This window comes from Tachyglossus aculeatus, chromosome 16 (genome assembly GCF_015852505.1).
Source record: "Tachyglossus aculeatus isolate mTacAcu1 chromosome 16, mTacAcu1.pri, whole genome shotgun sequence".
NCBI classification, from domain to species: domain Eukaryota; kingdom Metazoa; phylum Chordata; class Mammalia; order Monotremata; family Tachyglossidae; genus Tachyglossus; species Tachyglossus aculeatus.
In genome coordinates, this window is record NC_052081.1 from 32596646 (window position 1) to 32624009 (window position 27364).

Sequence of the window (27364 nt, forward strand, 5' to 3'; positions counted from 1 at the left end):
TGCCAACTTGTGCTTCCCAAGCGCTTAGTCCAGTGCTCTGCACATAGTAAGCGCTCAATAAATACGATTGATGATGATGATATCAATTCTATTTATCTTGTCAGTACGTTTGGTTTTGCTGTCTCCCCCTTTTAGACCGTGAGCCCGCTGTTGGGTAGGGACTGTCTCTCTATGTTGCCAATTTGGACTTCCCAAGCGCTTAGCCCAGTGCTCTGCACCTAGTAAGCGCTCAATAAATACGATTGCTGACGATGATATCAATTCTATTTATTTTATTTTGTCAGTACGTTTGGTTTTGCTGTCTCCCCCTTTTAGACCGTGAGCCCGCTGTTGGGCAGGGACCGTCTCTAGATGTTGCCAATTTGGACTTCCCAAGCGCTCAGTCCAGTGCTCTGCACACAGTAAGCGCTCAATAAGTACGATTGATGATGATGAGGGTGATGAAGGGCTCCCTCCCTCCCCCGCGTCCCCCCCCCGCCCCCCGTCTCCTCAGACGACGGCCGGGGCCCCCGCTGACGTCACTTCCGCCCCCGGCGCGAGCCCGGGCGGGCGCCGGCGGGGGTTGATCACGCGGGCCTCGGGGCTCTCGCGAGGCTTCCGCCTTCCTTCCTCCTGCCCCCCCCCCCCCCCCTCCGCCGCCGCCGCCGCCGCCGCCGTCCTTCCTGCTGCGGGGCCCCGGGGTCGCGCCGTCGCTGAGGAGAGGAAGAGGCGCCGCCGCCGCCATCGTCATCGTCACCCTCCGCCATCCCGGCCCCGGCACGGTGAGCCCCCCCCTCGGCCCCCTCCGCCGCCCCGTCCTCGGGGACAGGCACCGTGGGCGGCGGCGATGGCTTCGGGAGGGTGTGTGTGGTGTGAGGCCTTCCCACACCGAGCCCCCTCCCCACAGCACCTGCCTATATGTTTGGACCTATTTATCCCTCTATTTTACCTGTACCTATTTAGTCCATTTATTTTATTCTGTTAATATGTGGTGTTGTCTGTCTCCCCCTTCTGTGAGCCCGCTGTTGGGTGGGGACCGCCTCTATATGTTGCCAACTTGGACTTCCCAAGCGCTTAGTACAGTGTTCTGCACACAGTAAGCGTTCAATAAATACGACTGAATGAATGAATGAATGCCCTCGTGGGCGATGGCTTCGGGAGGGTGTGTGTGTGTGAGGCCTTCCCACACCGAGCCCCCTCCCCACAGCACCTGTCTTTATGTTTGGACCTATTTATCCCTCTATTTTACCTGTACCTCTTTAGTCCGTTTATTTTATTCTGTTAATATGTGGTGTTGTCTGTCTCCCCCTTCTTTGAGCCCGCTGTTGGGTGGGGACTGTATATGTTGCCAACTTGGACTTCTCAAGCGCTTAGTGCGGTGTTCTGCACACAGTAGGCGCTCAATAAATACGACTGAATGAATGAATGAATGAATGCCCTCGTGGGCGATGGCTTCGGGAGGGTGTGTGTGTGTGTGAGGCCTTCCCACACCGAGCCCCCTCCCCACAGCACCTGTCTACATGTTTGGACCTATTTACTCCTCTATTTTACCTGTACCTCTTTAGTCCATTTATTTTATTCTGTTAATATGTGGTGTTGTCTGTCATCATCATCATCCATCGTATTGATTGAGCGCTTACTGTGTGCAGGGCACTGGACTAAGCGCTTGGGAAGGACAAGTTGGCAACATATAAAGACAGCCCCTACCCAACAGTTGGGTAGAGACTGTCTCTATATGTTGCCAACTTGGACTTCCCAAGCGCTTAGTACAGTGCCCTGCACACAGTAATTGCTAATTAAATGCGATTGAGTGAATGAATGAATGCCCTCGTGGGCGATGGCTTCGGGAGGGTGTGTGTGTGTGTGAGGCCTTCCCACACCGAGCCCCCTCCCCACAGCACCTGTCTATATGTTTGGACCTATTTATCCCTCTATTTTACCTGTACCTTTTAGTCCATTTATTTTATTCTGTTAATATGTGGTGTTGTCTGTCGTCATCATCATCAATCGTATTGATTGAGCGCTTACTGTGTGCAGAGCACTGGACTAAGCGCTTGGGAAGTCCAAGTTGGCAACATAGAGAGGCGGCCCCTACCCAACAGTTGGGTAGGGACCGCCTCTATATGTTGCCACCTGTACCTATTTAGTCCATTTATTTTATTCTGTTAATATGTGTTGTTGTCTGTCTCCCCCTTCTGTGAGCCCGCTGTTGGGTGGGGATCGCCTCTGTATGTTGCCAACTTGGACTTCCCAAGCGCTTAGTCCAGTGCTCTGCACACAGTAATTGCTCATTAAATGCGATTGAATGAATGAATGAATGCCCTCGTGGGTGATGGCTTCGGGAGGGGGTGTGTGTGTGTGAGGCCGTCCCACACTGAGCCCCCTCCCCACAGCACCTGTCTATATGTTTGGACGTATTTATCCCTCTATTTTACCTATACCTATTTAGGCCATTTATTTTATTCTGTTAATATGTGGTGTTCTCTGTCTCCCCCTTCTAGACTGTGAGCCCGCTGTTGGGTAGGGACCGCCTCTATATGTTGCCAACTTGGACTTCCCAAGCGCTTAGTCCAGTGCTCTGCACACAGTAAGCGCTCAATAAATACAATCGAATGAATGAATGAATGCCCTCGTGGGTGATGGCTTCGGGAGGGGGGGTGTGTGTGTGTGAGGCCGTCCCACACTGAGCCCCCTCCCCACAGCACCTGTCTATATGTTTGGACGTATTTATCCCTCTATTTTACCTGTACCGATTTAGTCCATTTATTTTATTCTGTTAATATGTGTTGTTGTCTGTCTCCCCCTTCTAGACTGTGAGCCTGCTGTTGGGTAGGGACCGCCTCTATATGTTGCCAACTTGGACTTCCCAAGCGCTTAGTCCAGTGCTCTGCACACAGTAAGCGCTCAATAAATACGATTGAATGAATGCCCTCGTGGGCGGCGGCGATGGCTTCGGGAGGGTGTGTGTGAGGCCTTCCCCTCCCCACAGCTCCTGTACATATGTTTGTACATATTTATTCCTCTATTTTACCTGTTCGTATTTATTCCATTTATTTTATTTTGTTAATATGTGTTCAGTCCATCGTATTTATTGAGCGCTTACTGTGTGCAGCGCACTGGACTAAGCGCTTGGGAAGTCCAAGTTGGCAACATAGAGAGACGGTCCCTACCCAACAGTGGGCTCACGGTCTAGAAGGGGGAGACAGACAACAAAACAAAACATATTAACAAAATACAATAAATAGAATAGTAATTATGTACAAGTAAAATAGAGTAATAAATCAGTACAAACATATATACAGGTGCTGTGGGGAGGGGAAGGAGGTAGGGTGGGGGCGGGTGGAGAGGAGGAGAGGAAGGAGGGACTGAGCCCCCCATGGGACAACCTGATCACCTTGTAACCTCTCCATGGCCTAGAACAGTGCTTTGCACATAGTAAGCGCTTAATAAATGCCATTATTATTTATTTATTTGGGGCGAGTCACGTCATTTCCCCGGGCCTCATCAGGAAAATGGGAATGAAGATTCTGAGTCCCACGTGGGAGAACCTGATCACCGTGTAATAATAATAATGATAGCACTTGTTAAGCGCTTACTATGTGCAAAGCACTGTTCTAAGCGCTGGGGAGGACACAGGGTGATCAGGTTGCCCCAGGTGGGGCTCACAGTCTTCATCCCCGTTTCACAGATGAGGGAACTGAGGCCCGGCCCAAAGTCACACAGCTGACAATTGGCAGAGCCGGGGTTTGAACCCATGACCTCTGACTTCCAAGCTCGGTTCTTCCCACTGAGCCACGCTGCTTCTCCTCTTCCCCCCAGCACTTAGAACAGTGCTTGGCACATAGTAAGCGCTTAACAGATACCACCGTCATCATCATTACCTTGTATCCCCCCAGCTCTTAGAACAGTGCTTGGCACATAGTAAGCACTTAAATAGCATTATCATCATCATCATTATCATTATTATTACTACCATATTAAGCACTTGGCGAGTACAAAGAAGTGACACATTCCCTGCCGGACGAGGTGTATGTGTGTGCCATTTATCGTATTTATTGAGCGCTTACGGTGGGTAGCGCACTGCTGTAAGCGCTTGGGAGAGTACAGGATAACAGAGTTGGTAGACACATCCGTTGGATCTGGCCAGATCCTTCCCGGAATGGCAGATTCCTATCGTGTGATTGAACTGGGACAATAATAAGTTGAGGTTTTGGGAGATGCTTACCATGTACCCATCATTGTGCCAAGCGCTGGGATCGAGTCGGGACAAGCAGGTCGGACACAGTCCTTGTCCCCCAAGGGACTTTGGCTAGGATGTGAGGAAGAGCATCGGGCCTGTGGATCTGAATCCCTCCTGGGTTGCTAGGGTGTTAGTTGGCGCTCTGGTGGCGATTATGTTTTTAATCGTTCAGTAAATGACTTTTAACAGATCGCAGACAGGCCAAGGGGTTGTAGGAAATAGTATTGCAGGTTGCCTAGGCACCTACTTCAGTGCTGATGGGCACTGGGCATCTGGATGAGCATTTCTGTTAAATTTAAAAGATTCACAGGTGATGGTACCTCTGAATTTTTAAGGATAAAGATAATTATTATTTTTGGAGATGAATCACAGAATGCTTATATAAAGCCAGAACTTACGTTGCATATAGAAACTAAGCATGCATACCTTAAGTCAAAGTTGTTTTTCAAGCAGTTTGAGGATAGGGGTTAAAATTAGCATTATTGTAGTTTGTGGTTAGTCATGTGTTCAACACAATGCTTTTGAAAATTGGTAGCATTACATGTTTCAGTCATCATCATCATCATCATCAATCGTATTTATTGAGCGCTTACTATGTGCAGAGCACTGTACTAAGCGCTTGGGAAGTACAAATTGGCAACATATAGAGACAGTCCCTACCCAACAGTGGGCTCACAGTCTAAAAGGGGGAGACAGAGAACAAAACCAAACATACTAACAAAATAAAATAAATAGAATAGATATGTACAAATAAAATAAATAAATAAATAGAGTAAAAAATATGTACAAACATATATACATATATACAGGTGCTGTGGGGAAGGGAAGGAGGTAATACTAAATTACACTCCCCTAAAAAACACTAAAAAACACTCCCCAATACTAAAACTGATCATTTAGGGGTGATGTCTAAGCAGGTTAAGGAAACTGTTGAAAAGTAAGTTGAAGGGGGCTTTTTTGTCTGTTGTTTTTGTTGTTGTTTAGTGTTTTTGGTATGTTCTTTATGGTGTTTTCCCTATTCTTGTAGATGTCAGAAGATCTAGCAAAACAACTTGCCAGCTACAAGGCTCAACTCCAGCAAGTTGAGGCGGCGTTATCGGGCAATGGAGAAAATGAAGACCTACTAAAGTTGAAAAAAGATTTGCAGGTGAATATTGAGTGTACTTGGAAATAGAGACTTTAATTTCTTGAAAGATAGACTTACACATAGTCTATCTCACAGGGAGGTATTTTGACACCTGCGGTACAGATAAACTCAAAATAGTATGTTAGCCACAATTTTTGGCAGTTTATTTGCTTCCTGAATTTCCAGTAAATAGTTGAGTTGTAATTTGGGCAGACCTCAAAATTGTCCATTGAAAAAGCTTTTTCGTATGCTTTTTAAAAATGGGCATTAAAAATTGAGTGGCTCTAAAATGATCAAGCCTGGAAGGAAAGATCAGAAACATTCAAAACATCTCTACCAAGGTGAGGTGTATATAGTAATTTGTGATTAAGAAAATAACTTACCAAAATTACTGTAAATTATGGTGGAAGAGAAATAGATTTCCTATTAACTTTTTCAGAAAAGAGTGTAATCTCTTCAGTTATGATTTTTTTCTCAAAGCTTCCATTTGTGTTTAAAATTGGCTATAATTTATTTTCAATCCATTTTGTGGAGTCAGATCTTTCTGGCTTTCAGGTTATAAATACTACACTGTATTATTGAAACAGTATCAATTTGTAGACCAAGTGTAATCAAACTAATTTTAATTTAATTTAATTTTTAAAAAAATTCTTTTTAATTTTTTACAGCAAACTTGACAATTGCAAGTCAGCAATCATAATTCCATAGTAATATGCATATGGTACTTCTCATTGATTTCCATTTAAAGCTAATATAAATGGCTGTCATAGCACCCTCTTTTAATGTTGGGAATACTTTTGTGCCAAGCAGATCAAAGGAGTTGATTTTTAACTACTTTGCGGATGAATCCCAAGAATAGACTTTTGTGGCATTTCACTTGGTCAGCCTTATTTTGACATTGTGTTCATGGATCCAGTTTCCAGGCTTTTTGTCCACTGGTCATGTTCTAAATTTTTTATTTACAGTGATGTTTTTTTCACAAATTTCCAAATAAGAATATTGTATATTTACAGTATGCACGCCCCCCCCCCCCCCCCCCCCCCCCCCCAAAGAAAATCCAGCCTGAGTAGAATCTAACTTTAAGTCTAGGAGTAACAAAATCTGCAAATTTGGGTGGGGAAGAAGAGAGGCTAATCTTCCCAAGATGGGCAAAGTCTTTATAGTGTATTCTATAGTAGTTTATATATTTATATTATATTGTATGGCCCTCTCCAAAAGGCTTGCTACCCATATTTTCCTGCGGCCCAGTCACATTTATGATATTTCCTTTATATATAAGGTGAAATAGATGGAATAATTTCATAAATATTTGGTAAGGCTTGCAATTACAGAGATTCATTATGTTTTTCAAGGATTGAGAGAGTGGGATCTGGGAGCCAGAAGTCCTGGGTTCTAATCCCAGCTCTACTACTTGTCTGCTGTCTGGCCTTGGCTAAATCACTTCACTTCTCTGGGCCTCAGTTCCATTATCAGCCAAATTGGGATTCAAAACCTGTCCTCCATCCTACTTAGACTACTTAGATAATCATGTGGGACCTGATTATCTTAATATCTAGCCCAGTGCTTAGTACAGTACTTGGCACATATTAAGTGCTTAACAAATACCATTATTATTATTATTAGTTATAATTATTAGTAGTATAACTATGGAGGGAAAAACACATGATGATGATGATGGTATTTGATGGTACATCATCACTCCTACGTGTTCCATGTAACTACAATACTATGAGTACATATTTATGTATTTATTTTGAAGCTGAAATAGTGCAGTAATCCAAAGGAAAATGTTTACACCTTCCATGTAAGGTTCAATTGGCAACTTGTTGGGAGCTTCCTAGTTGTAGAGTAGTGAGAATTTACTGCTAGTTGCCTTTAGTGAGAATTTACTGCTAGTTGCCTTTAGTGAGATTTGTGCCAAGGGAGGCCAATTGGCAGCTTGTGATTTTTTTAAATTATTATTTGCCTCCACAATGGGCCATTGTACTACCCTTGTGGTGGCATCACCCTTCTGTGCTGGGGAGATGTGTTGTGTCCCATTCCTTTTCTCTGCCAGCCCCTTGGAAAGTCAGCTTGCCATTCCAGTTAAGAATTTTTTTGACCTTTGGTTCTCAGTCATGGTACGTTTTTGGTTGGTGGCTTTTAAACTCAAGAGGTTTGACCATCTCTGCCTTAGGTTCTTAGATGAAAATCCTTTTTGTTTTCAGAAATGTCTAGGCTTGCTCTTTTGTTTTTGGTCCCTATGAAATCATGTAAAAATGTTTCAGCACAGTTGCAGGCCCATTCAGAGCCACACATGTGCGCGGACACACATATACATTGAAAATGCTGTTTAATACAGCTTAAGTAAAGGAGCAGTCTGAGGAGCTAGAAGTTTTGTAACTTACACAGTGGTGGCATTGCACTTTGAGTTTACGCACAGCTGCAGTTGACTGCGCTGCCTTCAATATTTCATTTTCTACTTTATTTTGGACTTAAAGAAATCTAATTAAATATAGGGCCTTAGTTTGTGGCTGCTTTCATTTTCTGCACTCCAAACCATTTTGTGGGTTTATGTCCCACTTTTCAAACCCGGTTTGAATCTTCTGACCTTTCATCACAAAGATGCCCCTTTTCATGCCTTAGCTTTCTTATAGTAAATCCCCTCCAGTTGTCCCAGTAAATGCTGTCTTTCATCTGTGGCCAGTACAGTTATTCAGCAGACAGCAAGTGAGTCTCCTGAAGTGTTAACTGATTTATAGCCTGTTCCTTTTTTTTTTTAAACTTCAAATAAAACAAGTACAGTCCTAAGGTCTAGGATTGTGACTGACAAGCTGCCAAGCTGGTCTATAGAATTTTCACAGGAATAGTCTATATTAAGCTGTTTTGCTAGATAAACTGATTTATAAAGGAGGCAGGGGTCAAGTCACTTGTCTCCTATATTACAGTGGCTCTCTGCATTCCCGAAACGCCTTCCTTCAGTAAGCCCAGTGCTTGGGTGCACCCCCTTTGACCTGCTGATATGTATATCGCAACTCCTGATGCTTCCTGGAATTGCCGATTACTGTAACTGCTGTCCATCTGTCAATGAAGGAGCAGTTTCAGAGCTCAGACTTGGGGGAGGAAAAGTAATTAATGGTATGTACCTTCAAGAACTCCCTCCTATATGAAATACATTTTTGATAACTAATACCTTGGTCCACATGCACAAAAGAGGAGGAAAATAGTCTCAGAAGCTTTTTGATAAAATGTGTTTGAAATAAGAATTCAGAGTTTGGAAAACTTCAAAAGGACACTCCGAAGATTATTTTCAGAAAAAAAGTTAATAAAATAAATTAAGTAGAATTTTGGGCAACATTCAGTGCTGGACTCAATCTTGTGGAGGGGTGTTGTTGGTTGTTGCGTTTATGGAGGTGGCACATCTTTCCCTTTACTGAAAATTCCTTTCTTGAATAACATTGTGAAAAGATAGACATATTTCCAGTGTGATATGATGATACACACAGCACTAAATGTGTGGCAAATAAATACAGGATTTGAGTTTGTGTGTTAATTATGTTTCACCAGCACAGTCAGAGTATAATGATATGTTAAGAACATGAGGCTGGGGGGAGGGGAAGAAGGTGGGAGGGATCAGTTTCCTGAGCTCTATTCCTGGCCCTCTAAGTGACTGGTTAGAAAATAAAGAGAAGTTGAAGTAAATTACTTTTTGTCTAGGTTTCTAAACCAAGTAATTGATATATTTGATTTGCTTCATGTTCAAAGTATTACATCATGATTAAAATGCATTTGAATTGGACCAAAGCAATCTATATAATTTCACAAAAGATGTAATTTCAAATTTTACTCTTATTCTTTAGTTAAATTTTCTTTTCTGTCATTTTTATTGTTTTTCAACCATATTTCCATTCTTCTAAATTTTGAGCTTTCTAGTATTAGCCATGGGGGATTTGATAACCTGCGGCGAGAGGTAGAATTTGAGCTTCTGGCCAATGGTCAAAGTCACAGTAATAAATTAGGGAAAGCACCGGAAGAAACTCCCTACAGATATTGCTCTGCTGGTTTTACCCTGGGTACTTGGCATAGTGCTTTACAAAGTGCTTTGTGTAGAGTGTGGGAAACAATTTTAGAAATGTCCCCCATGTTTTGTAAAATTTTAGTTTTAATGCTCTCTTCTGCAGCTAATAATATTTTTTGGTTTGTTTTTGTTTTTTTGTGGGGGATTTGGGGGAGGGTTGGAGAGGGGGGAGGTAGGAACAAAAACACCGGCAAAGAAATGATAAAACTTACTCATCAGCCTAAAGCTGTCTTGGCCTAGAGGAAAGTGGAAGATAAGTTCAACCAAAAAATGAACATTCTGCAAACATTTTTACTTATCCAGGCAACGCTTGGAAGGGTCCTGGCAATGATAAAGCTCTAGGAGCAGGGAGTGTCTGTAGTCTAAAGTAAAGCAGATTTTTATTGTTGCCTGGCCTAATTTCTTTCTATGCGCTTGTTCTAATTTGCATGGGTGGTAAGCAAGTGAAATGCTTTGTTCCAGATACTGGAAATGGTCACTCCTCTCTTTCTCAGGGCATGTTCTAATTAAGCAGGACAAGAAGGAAAGAAAACCAATTTCATTCTCGGTAAACATACCTCCATAGGGCAGGGAAAGAATTGGAAGGGTTGGTGAACATTTTGTACTCAACAAGACAGCTTTAATACTGTTTGGCACTGGTCAGTGAATGCAACAGAGCTCCATCTCCCATCAGTACTGCCATGTGATGCCCATTCCAAGCAGGGTAGTCACATGAAGCAAACATGCCACATCATGTATTTTTCCACTTGAATACTTGACCCTACTTTGGTTTTCAGCATTTGCAGATCACTAAAAGTAGCCATTTGCTAAAGTATACACTGGATTAATTTAATGCCACTCCATTTTCATAAAGCTGTAAAGGCTGATATGTTTTTCTTCTACTTATGCTGTTTCAGCCCCGTTTTAATGACTTATTAAAAAAAATTCCTTCTCCCTTTTTAGGAAGTTATAGAATTAACCAAAGACCTTCTATCAACACAACCTTCTGAGACCCTTACAAGTTCAGACAGTTCTGCTTCTGCCCAGCCCTCTCACTCCTGGAAAGTGGGCGATAAATGTATGGCAGTCTGGAGTGAAGATGGACAGTAAGTGTAGAAAACAAACCTCTCTTGCTATAACATGAAATAATGCAGTACCATGGTAAGAGATTTTCATTCAGTTTGAATACTGTTTGGTTCCTTCTCTAGCAAGGGTGGAGGGTGGTACAGGCAATTTGGTGAGTTTACATTTTCTACTTGTCAGGGGATGGGATCTCTCTTTTAGAGAGAAAATGAAATCAGAGGGGGTAATTGTGTCATTCCAATATACGCTTTTTTCTTACTCTAACAGCACAAATTAGGTTACAGACTGGGTAGTGATCACCTTCAATGTTTGTCAAGCAAGTCTTTACATAGAAAGATTGCAGAACATGATCTATAACTATCTCTAAATGGAAAAATTTTAGAGGCTGAATTTTTAGGGGCTGTGAATAATTGAATTGGCCTTTTTTAAAAAATTAGCCTTTTCTTTTGTGATTTTAGTTTGGTCCCAGTAGCACTAGATTCTGAAATAGATAATATTTCAACTGCTAACAAAGTAGGCTGATTTTAGAAGAACCACTTGAACTTTATATTGTAGCTGAGAAACTGCAGAGTAACTCTTATAGGGTTGAATACTAAGCCTTTACTCACCTGCTTACAGCCATGATATCTTTACAGGTGTTATGAAGCGGAAATTGAAGAGATTGATGAAGAGAATGGTACTGCTGCCATCACGTTTGCTGGCTATGGCAATGCCGAAGTCACCCCACTGCTGAATCTCAAACCTGTGGAGGAAGGAAGGAAGGCCAAAGAAGATAGTGGCAACAAGCCCATGTCAAAGTAAGTGACTTAATTGATTGCTGTGTTTTTGAGGCACAGGACATGTGCCTGTTATTACTGTTCCTTATGCCCAGTATTCCGTCTTCAACAATGACAACAGGAAGAACTGTGTGATAGTTGCCCTCTTTGATACGTTTCCACTCTTTTAGAGCAGTGCCATTTCACATCCCTACCTTTCCCTCTAGTTATGGACCACTTACACTTAATGTGGCCAAACATCTCTTTTCACCCTGCCCAACTTGCTGAAGCAGCAAGTTCCATATACCAGCTGCTGCTTGAGATCATTGTTTTAAATCTACCAGCTTCTAGTTTGAATTGGAGCCCCTGGTCATGGTGAACAATTCCTTGTTTGCCCCGTTTGCACTCTCCAAGACTATAAATTTTGATTACCTTCATCTTTCCAGACTGAGGAGTCCAGGCTTTGTGCTTTGCCCTCAGTAAGGCAGCTTCTCCAGCCTCCTGATCACCTTGGTTGCCCTCCTCGGTAGTTTCTCCAGCCATGTGTCCTTCCTTAAAGGTTAAATTCCAGGGGCGGACACACAGTGGTTTTTGTGCAGTGGCAAAATGGTATTATTTCTCTTCTGATCTCTTCCTGAAAATGTTCTGCGTAGGCAGGCGCTCACTGTCTTGCTCACCAGCGTTCCCAATATTTGGTAGGAGTGCCAAAGAATTAACCTTCCTGTTTCAGGTGCGCCATTGCTGGATGGGAGATAAGTCAGAAAGTGTAGATTCAATTTCAGGTTATGAAATTTAAGGCAAAGGGAAAGAATTCTGATGTGGTTATTTTGCAAATGATTGTTATTATTAACAATAATAATAATAATAAACAAATTATTTTTTGTTTTACTATGCTGTACTGACTTAAGCTGTTGCCAAAGAGGCAATATTATCAGATTTTAATTGGTAGTAAGTTGCACATGGACCAGTTGACCTTGAGAAAAATTGGGCCATTAGCCAAAAAGCCACTTTTAGAGACATGGTGATAGTTTCTGTTGGAAACAAATACAATAAGAACTCATCACCAGAATAGATTGATTCCAAATAAACTGCTGACTCTGCAGACCAGCCATCTTCCTCTATATGTGGATGGCTAGGTGTAGTGTGAGGGCAAGTGTCGGGACTAGGGCCAGGGAATTCATTTGGGTGATGTGGATTTTTATGTACTCTTCCTTGGTTGTTAAGTATTTGAATTCTGTTGTCTTATATTCTTTCCTTGGGGACCGTAATACATGGGTAATGTTTCTTCCTGCTCCTTGTTCTGTTTTTATTTGGACAGTTCTGACAATGAGAGATACAATTCTTAATTAAATTCTTGGGAGAAATACTTTAATATATGGTGCCTGGGGGAAGAATTAAATCAGTTTTTTGAAGGTAACAAGGAGGGCCTAAGGATACCATGTTACCCAGAAAGAATTTTACTTTTGAAACTTGATGGCTGACTGGCATTGGTTTGAGTAACTGCTTTAGGGTAGAGTTGGGTTGCAGGGTTATTGGTTTGGTTTTTTTCCTTTACACAACCACTAACTTGTCATCTTTTAAATCTTCTGAGTTGGCACCTTATCTCCTTTTTTTTGCACACAGAAAAGAAATGATTGCCCAGCAACGAGAATATAAAAAAAAGAAAGCGTTGAAAAAAGCCCAGAGAATCAAAGAACTTGAGCAGGAAAGAGAAGACCAAAAGGTGAAGTGGCAACAATTCAACAATCGAGCTTATTCAAAAAACAAAAAAGGACAGGTCAGTGAATTCTCCTTTCTTCCTGGGTCATAGTCAGAAGGTGGAAGACCATTAAAGTGACTTAGTATGGTGCTCTGAACACAATAAGTGGTCAGTAAATACCATTGATTGGTGCAGTGAGTAGAAGAATTATTGGGCAACCAGGCCTTAAAGTTAACTTGCCCCTGAAGTACCAGTTTGTATTTTGCAGTCTCTCAAGACCAGTACTTCATTGGATTTAGTGGAGTTTCCTTTAACAACAATAATTCCTGGAATTAATGAAACACTTACTAGGCACCAAGCACTAGGGTATATAAAAGATAATCAGGTTGGATTCAGTCCTTGCCTCATAAAGGGCTCACGGTTGCAAGGAGGGATAACGGGTTTTTAATCCCCATTTTACAGATGAGGAAACAGACGCAGAGAGGTAAGTGGCTTTTTCAAGGTCCCAAAGCAGGCAGAAGGCTCCCAAAAGGAGTTAGTCCTGCCCTTCTAGGTAATTTTTGACAAGGGAGACTCACTAAACCATTCACCACTTCATGCAGTTCTTGTAGTCCTGATGCTTTTTTTAAAAAAATCTCAATTGTATCTTAAACTACACATTATTACCTGTTTATAGGGAGGGGAGAATGGCAGTTATTTAGCGATTCATTTATATTGAGAGTGTGTGTATGTATCTATCTTAGTACCAAATCCTTACATAATCCCCTTGTTCCAAACTCTTAATTGTAATGGAATAAGGTTGCTCAATGTGGTGTTAGTGGGAAGAGCAAGGGTTTTCTCCTGGAGAGTAAAGAGACCAAAATTTTAGTACCAGCTCTGCTACTAGCCTGTTAACGTAATTTTTTTTTCTTTGACCATGTCACTTAATCTCTCTGTGCTTGTTTTCTCTGCTGTGTAATGGAGATGAACTGTGCTTCTTCCTGTTTCTGGTACTGCGAGGTCCTTGTGGAATAAAGACGGTCGGATCTCAGATCTTGTACCTTCTCCAGCACATAGCTTAGACTAAGCAGGCTTAAGCACTTGATTAATAATTATACTATTTTAGTTGCTAAAATTGAAAACCCTTAGTAATTAGGACATTCTCCCCGTCCCGTCCTCCACCCCCCGCCCATTGTGGGATGGCATGACTAAAACGGATTTTCTCATCCTGACCTTAGATTCTGTTCTTTACGAAACATTGATGAGGCATTTAACACCTTTTAAAATCAGTCATTTCCCAAACAAGTATGGGGTGGTCTCAAGCTGAATAGCGGTATAGTAAATGCTCACTGTGTAAGCAGTCTATTCATGGTGGAGTACCATACAAGTTGGACTTACGTCTCTGAAGTATATAATCTTTAGCCCCCTCTATGACATTAATTGATGACTGGTTATTGCGGGTGCTGAGCTTCTCTATGTTAAAGAAAATTCATATTGTGTTTCGTTCAGAATTATGATTCTGTCCAAGGCTAATTAAGAATGGTGTATATGTTTTTCCTTAGGTCAAGAGGAGTATTTTTGCTTCCCCCGAGAGTGTAACTGGCAAAGTTGGCGTAGGAACTTGTGGAATTGCCGATAAACCCATGACACAGTATCAAGATACCTCTAAATACAATGTCAGGCATCTAATGCCTCAGTAATGAGATAAACTGCTGGATTTCATCTCTGCAGGGCTTTACATTTACCTTTTTAACCTTATATTTTTCTAAAGGTAAATTATTTGTTAGATGTGTAAGGAAGCGACCATTGTCACCATTTTCTGACTTCAAACAATAGAAAGAGCCGTGAAGAAGTTGCATTTGATTAAGTACTGTCCGGCTTTTGTTCTTCATTACCTCCAGCACCATTCCCCCCAAGGGTTACCTTCCCTAACCAACTTCCATAGACTCAAGCAGCCTACCTAGAACATTGGGATGAAATGTCGACTTTCCAAATCTCAGACTTGACGAGTGGAGATATGTGCTCTTTCCAAGTCGAATGTGACCCTCTCTGACATTTTGAATTCGGCTGGTCCTCTCAACAATGCATTGGAGCATTATGCAAAATCTCCATCCTTGCTGAACAGGTGTTTGTTTTTGCCCAGTTCCCTAGAAAATGGCAACCGTTGTTTTAAGGTATCTGCCCCTTCAGTAATTAGTGTTCAAGTTTCTAAAGCATTTGGGGGATTAATTTCAATCCTATTAGACTTTTCGATGAGACTTTGTTGCATGTGAAAGCAAAACCATGTCTAAAACCACCGGCTTTTTTAAGTTTTTATATTTGTTTGCTTTCTTCCCCACTGACGGTAGTGGTTCCATCTTCGGAGGTGTAATGTTTGTATGAAGAAAAAAAAAGCTAATGTATAGCCCTGTATACAGTGTAGATATTATTTTTGTAAAAAAACAAGGCTGAATTAATGAACAAGAGTACTCTGGGTGGCTGAACCATTGAACTCTATGTATGTCTTGTGCATTAATCTGACCACATTTTCCCTGTATATTATGTTCATGTAGCTGTTTGTAATTTTTGTTAACTAGATCAGGTTGTCAGCATTTGTTGATGCAAATGACCATCACAGTTACCTGAGTTGCATTCAGTTTGAGCTAAATCTGAAACTGATAGTTTAGAATTACCTGCATAGAAAAAGTTCTTCCTATTAATGGAAGAAGGTGATTTTTATGACAAGTGTGTTAATTTCAGTTTTGTATGTTTAACTTTTATTAAATAAAGTGTTCTAAAATCTCAAAGAGGGTATGCAGAAAAGTGGACAAAGCAGGGCTTTTAAACTCTAACTTCTACAATTAACCCTGGGCTTGGACTGCACTCATTTTGGCCATCAATTAGAGGAATTAGGTGCTTTACAAAGGATAAAGATACAATCTCAAATCTTACTTGTTCTTCCTGGCAAAATGAGCTTCAGAGCAATAGACAGATCTGAAGAGATGCTCTGTGTTGAGAAGACAGGACTCTGAGCTGGAACCTGGAGGAATGAAGAAAAGGAATGCTTACATTTGGTGAGCACTGTATGCTTTGGCAGGGCAAGATGGTTGCTTTGCACATAGTAAGCGCTTAACAAATGCCATCATTATTATTATTATTATTATTATTATTATTATTAAAGACAGTGAGCAGAGAATCTTCCATTCCCCCCCTGCCACACCAGCGTTTGAACAGATCTTTACTTCTCCACTACCTAACATTGTGCCACAGGGCAGGTCGGGCAGAACCAACTGGGACGTAGTGGAACTTGTGATGGAAAATTCCACAGAAGCTTAAACAGAATGAATGGGAGGGAGTAGAACTGATTAGCAAGAAATCTTCATTTAAAATGAAGTATTGTTTCTCTGGTCTTCTCAAGTGTGGCCTATTCCCTTTCCCCCAACCCTACTCTTGAGGGGGGTTTGGGGGGGTGGGTGGGGGAAACAGGGCAATAGCGGGTATTTTTTTTCCTTCTAAACTTTGCCTACATTGGGGCCATCTGAACAGGAAACCATATTTAATCTGATCTGAATTTCTGGGAAAGGCTGAAGGGAAACCCTATGTTTGGTCAAAAACAGTGTCTGCAGGGCGTGTACGTAAACAGACCTTGCACCAGCCCCTCTGTTTCTCCATTAGCTCCTTATGCCTTTTACCTTTTGAGCTGTACACGTGAAGTGTGGGAATTTGACACCAATGACAAGGAATAGGAGAAGTATAGAAGAGAAGCGAAGAAAGGTGGCATATTGGATAAGCACCCGCCCCCTCCACCCCCCAAGCAGAAGCTTGGACTCCTAATTCCTAATCAGCTCTCGGCATGCATGTACTGATGCCACAGCTCCAGGTTCAACTCCCTGGGCCTCAACACTCCTGAAAGCCAACCCCCTGGGGGCCTCAGGAAGAGCCTGGCCCAGCCTGGGCTTGGTCTGCAGTAGTGTGGCTCAGTGGAAAGAGCTTAGGCTTGGGAGTCAGAGGTCAGGGGGTCTAATCCCAGTTCTGCCACTTGTCAACTGTGTGACTTAGGGCAAGTCACTTAGCTTCTCTGCATCTCAGTTCCCTCACTTGTAAAAGGGGGATTAAGACTTTGAGCCCCACGTGGGACAACCTCATAACCTTGTATCCCCCCCAGAGCTTAGAACAGTGCGTGGCACATGGTAAGTGTTTAACAAATACCTTCATTATTATTATTATTCAGGACTTGGGTCAGTCCTGCACAAAGCAGAACCATGCAGGCCCTTCTGTTCACTGTTTTAGGGTGGGATCATCAGCCAGAAGTGAGTCCAGATTAACTTCCCATCCACCTCCATAGTGAGATTCTGGGATCCAGAGGCCTATTTTAGGCTGGAATTCCTATATCTGGCCTGGGCTGCCCTCTAGCCTTTAACCAACCCTTGAGACGTGGTATGAGCACCCTCAACTTCCTACTGACAGGGCTAGCCAGGGGCTTAAAATTACTGTTCCCACAAAGATATCAAGGGTTCCTACAATAACAGACTAGAAGATGGCTAGATTAGGTGCTGTAAAGCCAATGGTTAGGGGTTTCTTTTGATGCAGAGAGGAAATGGGTAGCCATTTGATGTTTTTCAGGAACACAAAAATCTGTGCAGGAACTGTTTTAGAAAAACATCCAGGCAGCAGATTGAATTAATGAAGGAAAAACTGGAGGCAAGGAGATGGGAGAGAAGACTACTGCAATAGGAAAGTCCAGATCTGTCAAGGTCAGGACCATTATAGTGGTTTTTTGGAAGGCATGGGTCCTGGAAATGTGGAGGAAAAACCAAGGGGATTTGGAACAGCTTGCATATGGGGGTTGTAAAAGTGAGGAGGCAAGAATAATGCCATAGCTGCAGGCTTCGGTCAGGGAGGATGGCGGTGTAGCCAGCTGGAATGAGAAGGTTGGAGAAAAGAGGATTTTGGAGGGAAGATGAGTTCAAGCTTTGCAGACTGTGCCCTTAAGGAGCCTTTCTGAAGAGTGGAAGAAATGTAAAACTGCAGGGGAAAGAGGTTGAGACTAAGTTAAAGCAGATGACCCCCACTCCAAGAAAGTGAGTGTAAATTGAGAAGAGGTATTAAGCTTCTTCATTCAATTGTTAAAATTTGTGTGTGTGTTCCTGCGATTCTTATGTGGGGAGGTGGCTGGATTTTCAGTAAGCTGACGATGGAGAAGCATTAACAGGGAGGAAGAGGTGGAAGGGCTGGTCCTAGGAACTAGTCTTCAAAACCTGATTGCTGGGCTGAGAATTTTGGAGGGTAAGGAAACAGTACCAGATGCAGCAGACAGCAAAGGGAAGAGAAGCAGTGTGGCTCAGTGGAAAGAGCCCGGGCTTTAGAGTCAGAGGTCATGGGTTCAAATCCCTGCTCCGCCTCTTGTCAGCTGTGTGACTTTGGGCAACTCCACTTCCCTGGGTTCAGTTACCTCAACTGTAAAATGGGGGTGAAGACTGTGAGCCCCATATGGGACAATCTGATCACTTCGTATCCTCCCCAGCGCTTAGAACAGTGCTTTGCACATAGTAAGCGCTTAACAAATACCAAAAAAAAAATTTTAAAAAGGGACAACCTGTGTATGAACATGGTATGTGGCTGGGACTGGCCCTGCACGGGCCTTTCAGGCCACACCCTCCTCAAGAGGTAAGATTCACTGCCATGTTCAAATACAAAGGAAGGCAAGAATATTCTGGGAGGGATTTGGGGAATACGGTGACTGCATATTTGGTAACAATTAGGAAATTTTCAAAGGGAAGAAATGAAATGGATGTATATTTCAAAGTGGACAATTCATAGGTGAAGATCAACTGAAGTTTCCTCTGATGGGTAACTATAAAATACTGGAGTACCAACCAATTTCATTGACACAGTGGACTCAACTGGGGAATTGGGGGATGAACTGTGACACCAACCTGAATTGGGGGACTTCCACTCAGGGAGGCCATTGTTGATTTAAACCTTTGTCTTCTGATGTGACGTATTAGAGCCAGCTGAGAGTGGTTGGGGACTGGTGCTTCTGTCTGTAATCTACTCCGACTTCTCCAGGCTTCCTCAGTTGTTTTCTTTCCCACATCAGGAATGGCCTCCTCAGTCACTGCCTCTTCCTCCTCCTTCTCCACCTGGGCCAGTATCTCCATAGAGGTCCTCCATGTAGCCGTCTCTGGGTAAATAAGAGTGAGTGAATTTCCACCTATCCCAAACCCAACCAAACCACCACACCACCCTCATTCCAGAAAATCAAACAAAACAAGATCCCTTAACCCTGCTTGTCTCCTGGCAAGAAAGAGTTCGTGACATTTCAGCTCTGACCTTTCTTCCCCTTTAGTTTTAATGGCATTTAAGCGCTTACTATGTGTCTAGCACAGTTTACGCACTGGGGCAGATACAAGGTAATCAGGTCAGACACAGTGCCTGCCCATGGGGATCAAAATCCAAGTAGGAGGGAGAAGAGGTATTGAATCCCCGTTTAACAGTTGAGACAACTGTTGTGGGCAGGGGTTGTGTGTGTTTCTTGTTTTATTGTACTTTCCCAAGGGCTTAGTACAGTGCTCTGCACACAGTAGGTGCTCAATAAATTCAAATGAATGAGTGAATGAGGTACAGGGAAGTTAAGTGACTTGCTTGAAGTCACACAGCAGGCAAGTGTCAGAGCCTGGGATTAGAACTCAGGCCCATTTTCCACTAAGGCCATGCTGCTTCCTTCTCCTATCCCCTCAAATGGAGTTGGGAATGAAAAGTTGGTGCTTATCACCCAGAAAGCCATGACCTCACCTTGTACTCCGGACTGATTTTTAAAAGGAGCAGTATGATTTGCCTTGGCTTGTCTTATGCCGTCCAGTGGTTTCCGGCCCATCGCAGTACGATAGCTGGCTTCTTTCTCAAACGGAGGGAACCGTGTGCCTTGGTACGTTACGTGATGCTGCAAATCAATACTATTTTCAACTAACACTGGTGACAAAAGTGATTACACTTCCAGATGGTTGATGAAGGGAAATAAGGCCAGTTCTGTAGCAGTGTAGTTTCATAACAAAATTTATTGCAGATCTTTTTTTTTTTTAAACAAGTTAATACAGATAACCACAGACACAAACAAGGATTGCTTTTCAAACTAGATTGGAGAAAAACAAAAATGCTACATATTTTTGTCAGCACCAACTCTAGGCATAGAATAATTTGCCCTGTTCACCTGTGATCTCTCATCAGGCCCAACATCTCATTTGGGCTTAATATCAGTTAGCTGTGCATCATTAAGCATCTCCAAATAGCAACTGGCTGCAGCACCTCCAAGGCTACTAGATAAAACTGAAACCTCACAGGAAGCTAAGAGAACAGTTCAGCAAGGGTTATAGATCAAAATTACAATGCACACTGATCTAACGAATGTACATCCCAGGAAAAAAAAAAAGTTTTTCACTTGAGCGGTACCAAACTGGAGTTCATCATGTATTTACATCAAATAGGTTATTACTACTTAGCTGTATGCTGGGCAACTGCTTGGATCTTTAAAGCACAAACTATGCTAGGAATACTAATGTAATTTAATACCTTAGTACAAATAAATGGATTCTAGCGTAGGCTGTAAACTTGAAAAAGTGCCACAAACAAACTAGAAAACCAAAGAAAGACTAGAATTTGTTGGTGGAATAAAATTCAGCTCAGCGTCTCCTCACCAAAACATCATTTTAGAGCCCACCCTACCCCTTGGCATATGTGGCTTGTTTCAATTCAGAATAATCAACACCCCTGTCCAACTGAATGGTAAGTTCATCTTCAGTGAAACAGAATCAATTCCCGATAAGCTGTCGGTGAGCGAGATGTATTTTTTTCATCAGTGCCTGACCAATTTGATTGTCAACGTATCTTTTTTAAATTCAATCTTCTAACCCACTTGGGCAACTTATGAAAATGGTAGAAAGAAGGGTGGGGATTTTTTTTCTGTAGTCGTGTGCCAGAGTGGTGTTCGGTGCCTCATTTCCTCCTCTCCCTCCTGCCCACCGGCCGCTGTGCCGCCTGCGCACTAACCCAGCGGAGGCTGGATGGAGATGAGGACCCCGGCCGCAGTCGCTCCTTTTGTCCGCCCTTCAGAGGCTCTTTTCTGGATTTGGGTTCTGAAACCTTTTCACTAAGAAAAGGAGGACCTAGGTAAAACTATTTTCACAGGAATCCCTTGAGCAAATTGGTCCAGCAGCTTAAGACGTGAAAGAAACCTCATGTGGTCATAAATTCAAGACAAAAAGCATTTTTGAAAGAGGCCTTGATTTGCCTTTCATGCTTGGTAACTACAACTTGCTTAGGACATCAACCCAGTTAAAGCATCACATGAAGCATCACAAACTGTCAGTCCCCCCAAAAATCACCAAAAGGATGCAAATTACACAACATTCAGCTGTAGTCATTGATCCCTTGATTTGTAGCCAGGTTTTACCTGTTTCGCATCACTAAACCACCATATGAAGATTAAGAAATTAGTGTGAATATATTAATGTATACTTTCAGCACCAACATAAACATTTTACACTAGGATTTTTGAGTTACAATTTACTGCAGAGAAAGCAAGTAGATGTGAAAACAATAGGCAGCAGTTGTCACATAAAAGATCACAGCAAATAGGAAGCTATAATTCCAGTCACTAAATACTCCTTAAATGGATCTTTTCCACTCTAATGACAGTTAAAGTTTAAAAGCTTATGCATTTGTAACTAGGTCTGACATTTGAGGAATTCTTTGGCTTTGCTGATAGAGTAAATAGAAGCAAAACGTGTAAGAAAGATGAAAGTGCTGAGCTGTTTTGAGACTTGCCTTTTCCATCTTTCTAATCTGTTAATTTAGGAAAATTAATGTCTTTGTGGGAACAGTAATTTTAACTGCCCACCCCTACCCCACTAGACCTGTCACTAGGAAGTTGAGGGTGCTCATTCATTCATTCAATTGTATTTATTGAGCACTTACTGTGTGCAGAGCACTGTACTAAGTGCTTGGGAAGTACCAATTGGCAACTTATAGAGATGGTCCCTACCCAACAACGGGCTCACGTGTCTCGGGGTTGGTCGAATCAGACATCAAGATGGGTTAAAATAAACTTGAAGATGAATTTTTACTTCTTCATTTGAAATTCCTTGTTTTTTTTTTTAAATTAAACTATGTTGGATTTAGAAAAATGGGTACCTCTGAATGCCCGACTTTTACTTAGTTTCTAGCTTAGTGACAGCAATGAGCTAGGCCGGAAGAATCCACTCCTGCTCATTAAGGAGAAGACAGGTTTTTTTTCAACAAAGTGCTATTAGCTAAACTTGAATATTTTCTTAGGGTTTCTTTCTAGGACATGATTTTCATTTTTTCCCTCAGTCAGCTGGTAAGCTTCCCAGTAAAAGTTTAACAACGGGAGAACAATCACAAAACGAAGCTTCAGACCTGCAGCTAAGGCAGCCTAGAGAATAATTAATCAACATGCTAGCTGGGACTCAATATCAGGACCAGGCAATCGGTATCAATTTGGTCTAGCCCCTTTGCCTTGAGTGTTACCTTTCTGGCTCTAAATTGACTGTAGTTGATATAGATGTCAAAGGGATTGCAGTGACGGTACTTAGAAACCAACAAACCCTCGAGTACCATTTTTCTCTCCAAGACTTTTAAGTTGTTTTAATTGTTGCTATATTTTTTATTTAAAACCTACTTGCAACCTGAGGTGACTTCAGAAAGAGGTGCCATTCACACGGCCACGCTGGCCAGCTTGAAAAGGAGAGAAAACCAACACAGGAAGCTAATTGCCAACACTTAAAATAAAAATACCCTTCCATGGTTATTTTCCCCAATTCTTGGAAATTCTATTGAAGATAAAATGGGATAAAACTTTAGTTCAAAAATATAGACCTCACAATAAAAATGTAAGGACATGCTAAAAAGTAAAGATCACCACAGAAAACAAGTGACTGACGGCTACAGTCTAGGGATGTTAAAGAACCACTTCCTTCACATCTCCTATTCCCAGGAATTGCAAATGCACAGCAGTGGTGGGAAGAAACAAGTTTCTTACAGAATGAATGGCCTGTGTAATTTCAACAGTACTGACAAGACTGAGCTACAAACAAGGTAGCTCAACAGTCAATGGAATTGATTCTGACTAATCCATTTAGTGCTTTCCTTTCTCTTTCACTTGAAAAATCTAGAAACAATCACGAGAATTCACAATCGTCTATATTTTTAAACCCCAAAGCCCCAGACTAATTTTGGCAGCCTGCACTTTACAATGGCGTTTTCTCTTTCTTTAAAAAGGAACCTGGTTTCTGTGTTCAAATTTTTTTTAAACCACCAATTTTATAAGCAAAATAATGCGAATGAATCTTTTCATGCACAATGCCTTCATATCAGGTAATGGTGGATTCACCAAGCACCCATAATGAACAAGATGTTTGCCTCTGATAAAAATCATGACTCGCTAAGTTACACTGTGCACTTCTGCGATAGCAAAGGGCTAATGAGTAGGTTCTAAATGAGGTGGCTTGAGCTGATAATTGGTCATGAGAAGGTCACTCTGGAAAGCAATGTGGAGAAGAAACAAGGAGAACAACAGGTGCTTCCGTGCATACCTCTGGTAGAAAGACGTAAGAACTAGTTCCAAATTCAGGGCACGATGGTAGCTGAAAATGCCGCTCTGTCCTGATTTAAACATACGATTGACACACATGTATTGGAAAGATGAGCTATCCAAGGGAAAACATACTTCTTCATAGCGTGAGTCCAAAGGATCCTGTTACTTTCACAGAGAAACATGGTACAACAAACATTTGGATGGTCTTTAGTCACAATTTTATTTTTCGGTAATTTAGCTTTTCTGTTTTCAAAATTGATTCATCTTTAAGAAAAAAAAAAGTAATACTTTTCTCATCATACAAATGTTTCCCCCCAAAATGGAAATGACCCAAGGGAAGGAAGTAATCCAGGGACAGTTGAAATGTGTAGTGAACATTCACCATGGAGATCTTCCTATCTGCCATCTTACAGTTGCATTAGGAGGGCATGCAACAAAAAGAGTGTTGTGGGGGGCAAGGAGGGAACCTTAAACTCCGCAGAATGTCTCACATTCCAGTTGTGGGACTCAATTAAGGGTAAAGTTGTAGCTCTATCTGCTTAGTCAATGGCTCCCGTTTGATTTCTACGCTAGTTACTGCAGTCAGCAAAGACACCAGCAATCAGTTGTACAACAACGACCTGCTCCAGACAAATGATGGCAATGAAACCAGAACTAGGTTGCGTCACTCGCAAAAAAAACACATTTTTGTCATGAATTAGGCATCGATCAATGTATTTTTAACAACAACTCGTGGACTTCGTGGTTGAATCACGGAGTTCTAATTTCCTACTCATATTTGAGCTCTACAGGACCTTCTTCCACCTGGTCATTTCACATACTTAAGGTAAATCGTATCTTTGAGGCAGAGGAAGAGCACAAGAAGAACACGTGTACGCTAAGGCCCTATGTACGACCAAGATGGCAGACCACAATACATTTCACACTCACAGACGTGGTGAATGTTGTTAAAGTGCTACTTTTACAGGATAGACTAACATTAACACACAACTCAACTGCACTGCTAAATAAGGTTGTCTTTATTTCTTTTTCAGTGTTGCTTTTTCTTGCCCTGTTCTATCTAAAACGTAAAATAAGTCTACAGGACTGAAATGAACAACCCATTATAATCAGCAATAAGTTACGAAATTCATAAAGCATTTTTAGTAATTAGGAGTAGTTAAATTATTTAAGGTATACAAAGTTCAAACAACGCCAGAGGTGAGGTCTCCCAAAAGATTCGCTGAGGGTGAAGGTGAGGGCTGGGGAGGAGGGCCTTGGGCAAGCCTGGAAATTTGCAAGACAAAAGGAAAATGAGACCTCAAAGGGCAGGTTAGAAATCTCAGCTTGAAAAAATGAGAATATTTCTGAAAGAATTCGGTAACAGCACCTGCACACTGGGGAGCATGGGGAGAGGAAGGTGGAGGGGAAAAGGAGAAAGAGAGAGACTGCCCTTGGGAAAATGAAGGCAAAATTTTGTATTAATAAGAGAAGTGCTGAACTTAACTATGTTAACTATAAGTATGATAGTGCTACTACTGTGTAGATACCAGAAGGTCAAAAACTGGCAAAAAGGGAATGATTCTAACAGGAAACTACAACACTATATCTGACCTTTACCATCTAGTCCAAACCTCATTCGTTTTGTTTTGTGCACTGTAAAGAGTGAGGTGTGACGTGTTTTATCATTATCAAATGCTGCATCAAAATAGATGATTTTTTTTCCCCCTTGTGTTTTTCCACTATAAAAGACATCTATATTTCTTATGGACAAGCTTTAAAAAGATGTCATTTTGGTTTTTCAACACATACAAACATTTATCAAAATCGGAAATAAAAATGTTGCAGTGGCTCAGACCCTGCCTGCATCTCTCTTCAGGCTCACATAGACACTGATGCTGTTTTGTTTTTTTCCCCCCACTTTCAGGCCTCCAAACTGAACTTGCAGTGGAGTGTTGCTAAAGGTGCCATCAGCTATCTCCATTGTTCAGCCCCACCAAGTGCTGGTAAAAATGAGTTTGGTGCCCTTGTGCTAGCAGTGCAGGAAAGGTGACTGGCTTCAAAATGGAGCCCAACAAAACCAGAGCGGAAGGGTGATCCCTCTCAACAAGCTTCATGGGAGTCTCTCCTTGGCAGGGCATGAAATGAGCATTGAAAACAATTGTTATCCACAGGTTTCGCGACAGGTGTCTCAGGCGGAGAGCTGCAATAGCATTTTGCCACACACAAAATTAATGCCTGATGGTTCTAATTTTTCATGAGTGAGGGCGTATTTATTTTGCTGTCTTAGGACCACAGAGCTCAAGAAGTCTTTAGATCTATCCCCTGAATGTAGTGTGAGCCAACTGGGAAGAGAGAGAGAGGGAGGGAGGGGGTTAAATCTCCAATATCCTCTTTCAAATCAACTAAAGCAGAAGAAGGAAATTCAATGTTAAACCTCTGCTTCCACACGGAACTGTGATTTTGTGAAGCAAACCCACAAACGCATCTGTGCTCCTGGGGGAGTCTCTGCCCCGTTTACTGCTAAGGAGACATTTAATTATAGATCTGTGCAATGTTATTGGTTCAAGTATAGTTTTTTTGAAAGAGGAGACTGCAGCATGAACCCAATTTAAGCAACGGCGTGGATTGGATTGGCCCACTGAATGATCTGCCCTGTCCTGGTGTATCCTGCTGGGTTCTAGGAGGTGAATGAGAGTTTGACACTTGCGCTGGAGTAACCTTCGTCACTCCCAATACTCTGCAGGCTGCTGTGATCATCAATGTCACTGATGCTGGTGGTGCTGATATTGTCCACTTCTCCATGGGAGAACTCTGTGCTTTCAACATCCACTTCGATCTCTTCTGTCAAAGGGAAAAAGGAGAGAGTTGGTATCAACTGAGGTGCACATTCCTCGGGATGAGCGTTTTTTTGCAACAAAATGACGGCTACATAATGTGGTTGTTAACGGGGACCTCTCTCGAGAGCAGGAGGAGCTGGGGCTGAAGAGGTAAAGGGCCAGTTTTGCAGAAGGGACTGTCCAGGAAGGAGCCGTGGCCTCAATCGGAGGAAAAGTTTACTAAACGCTTTGACGCCAGGGTGTCTGGATCTCCCACAAGAAACACTCAGGCTAGCTGGGATTAGCACTTAATATTCAAAAACTCCTAGCCCCAAGTGGTTAAGCATCTGTTTTGCATCAGGCCAGAAACTAATTTTCAGAGCTGTTTATGAATTGTAGATGTCTTGAGAGAAAAGCATAACCCTAAGTAAATCCTGGCTCACTGAAAATAGTCCTCTGCCAGATGACTGGTGTCAACCTGGGTGAGATGGTTTCACTGCCTTACAGCCTTTATCATAAGGGTGTTTTGGTAAATTTAATAACCCAAACTGGCAACCACCAGTCGTCACAGGCAGGGAGTGTGTTCTACTGTACTCTCCCAAGCGCCTAGTACAGTGCTCAGCACACAGGAAGCACTCAATACGAATGAATGAATGAATGAAAGACCATCTGAAAACAAACGCCAATCTGTTCTTCCTTCCCTGGCCAAGCAAAACTAACGTCAGGTTTCACACTTCTACAAAGAAACAAATGCAAGGAAGCGCTTCACATTTGATACTAGTTTGGGGGCTGGGGTTTATTTCAACTACTGCAAAAGAAACAGACTCTGATCCCCAAAAGAAAGGCTGAAATGGCTTTCAAATAAGTTTTCTAAGAGGACCTGACATAGTACTACTTCTGCCGTTGTTTCCACCTCCCCACCCTTTAAAGCACACTTGCTCTGGCACAACCCATTGTACTCCAGGGCCCTCCAACATGACCTTCATCCTACCAATTAGCCTCATTACAGCGAAGTAGGGAAGCTCAGCTTCCAATACGCCGCACTGAACTGCCCAGGATAAGTGCTGGAGAATTAATG

The 27364-nt window shown here is 42.2% G+C and overlaps 2 protein-coding genes across 5 annotated transcripts in view; one reads left to right on the forward strand and one right to left on the reverse strand.

Moving 5' to 3' along the window:
- Positions 1-664: 664 nt before the first annotated feature.
- SMNDC1 (survival motor neuron domain containing 1) lies at positions 665-15683 on the forward strand. The gene is made up of 6 exons (XM_038758384.1): positions 665-761; positions 5247-5366; positions 10345-10487; positions 11100-11261; positions 12843-12996; positions 14460-15683. The coding sequence occupies exons 2-6, from the start codon at positions 5247-5249 to the stop codon at positions 14595-14597; spliced, it is 717 nt and encodes a 238-aa protein (XP_038614312.1). The 5' UTR covers positions 665-761; the 3' UTR covers positions 14598-15683.
- An 8009-nt stretch (positions 15684-23692) lies between these two features.
- The window catches only part of MXI1 (MAX interactor 1, dimerization protein), a 75364-nt gene continuing 71692 nt past the window's right edge, over positions 23693-27364 (reverse strand). For 3 of the 4 annotated variants that reach the window (XM_038757675.1, XM_038757677.1, XM_038757678.1), the window contains exon 6: positions 23693-26311. In XM_038757675.1, the coding sequence (XP_038613603.1) occupies positions 26148-26311 (164 nt within the window). In that variant the 3' untranslated portion in view covers positions 23693-26147. The remainder of the gene's footprint in view (positions 26312-27364) is intronic. The other variant, XM_038757676.1, reaches the window with a different exon arrangement.

Excerpts from the sequence above, each read along its gene's own strand:
- SMNDC1 (XM_038758384.1), top strand. The coding sequence starts at position 5,247 with ATGTCAGAAGATCTAGCAAAACAACTTGCCAGCTACAAGGCTCAACTC. Across the intron at positions 5,367-10,344 it reads AGTTGAAAAAAGATTTGCAG|GAAGTTATAGAATTAACCAA; the intron begins GTGAATATTGAG and ends CTCCCTTTTTAG. Across the intron at positions 10,488-11,099 it reads GTCTGGAGTGAAGATGGACA|GTGTTATGAAGCGGAAATTG; the intron begins GTAAGTGTAGAA and ends ATATCTTTACAG.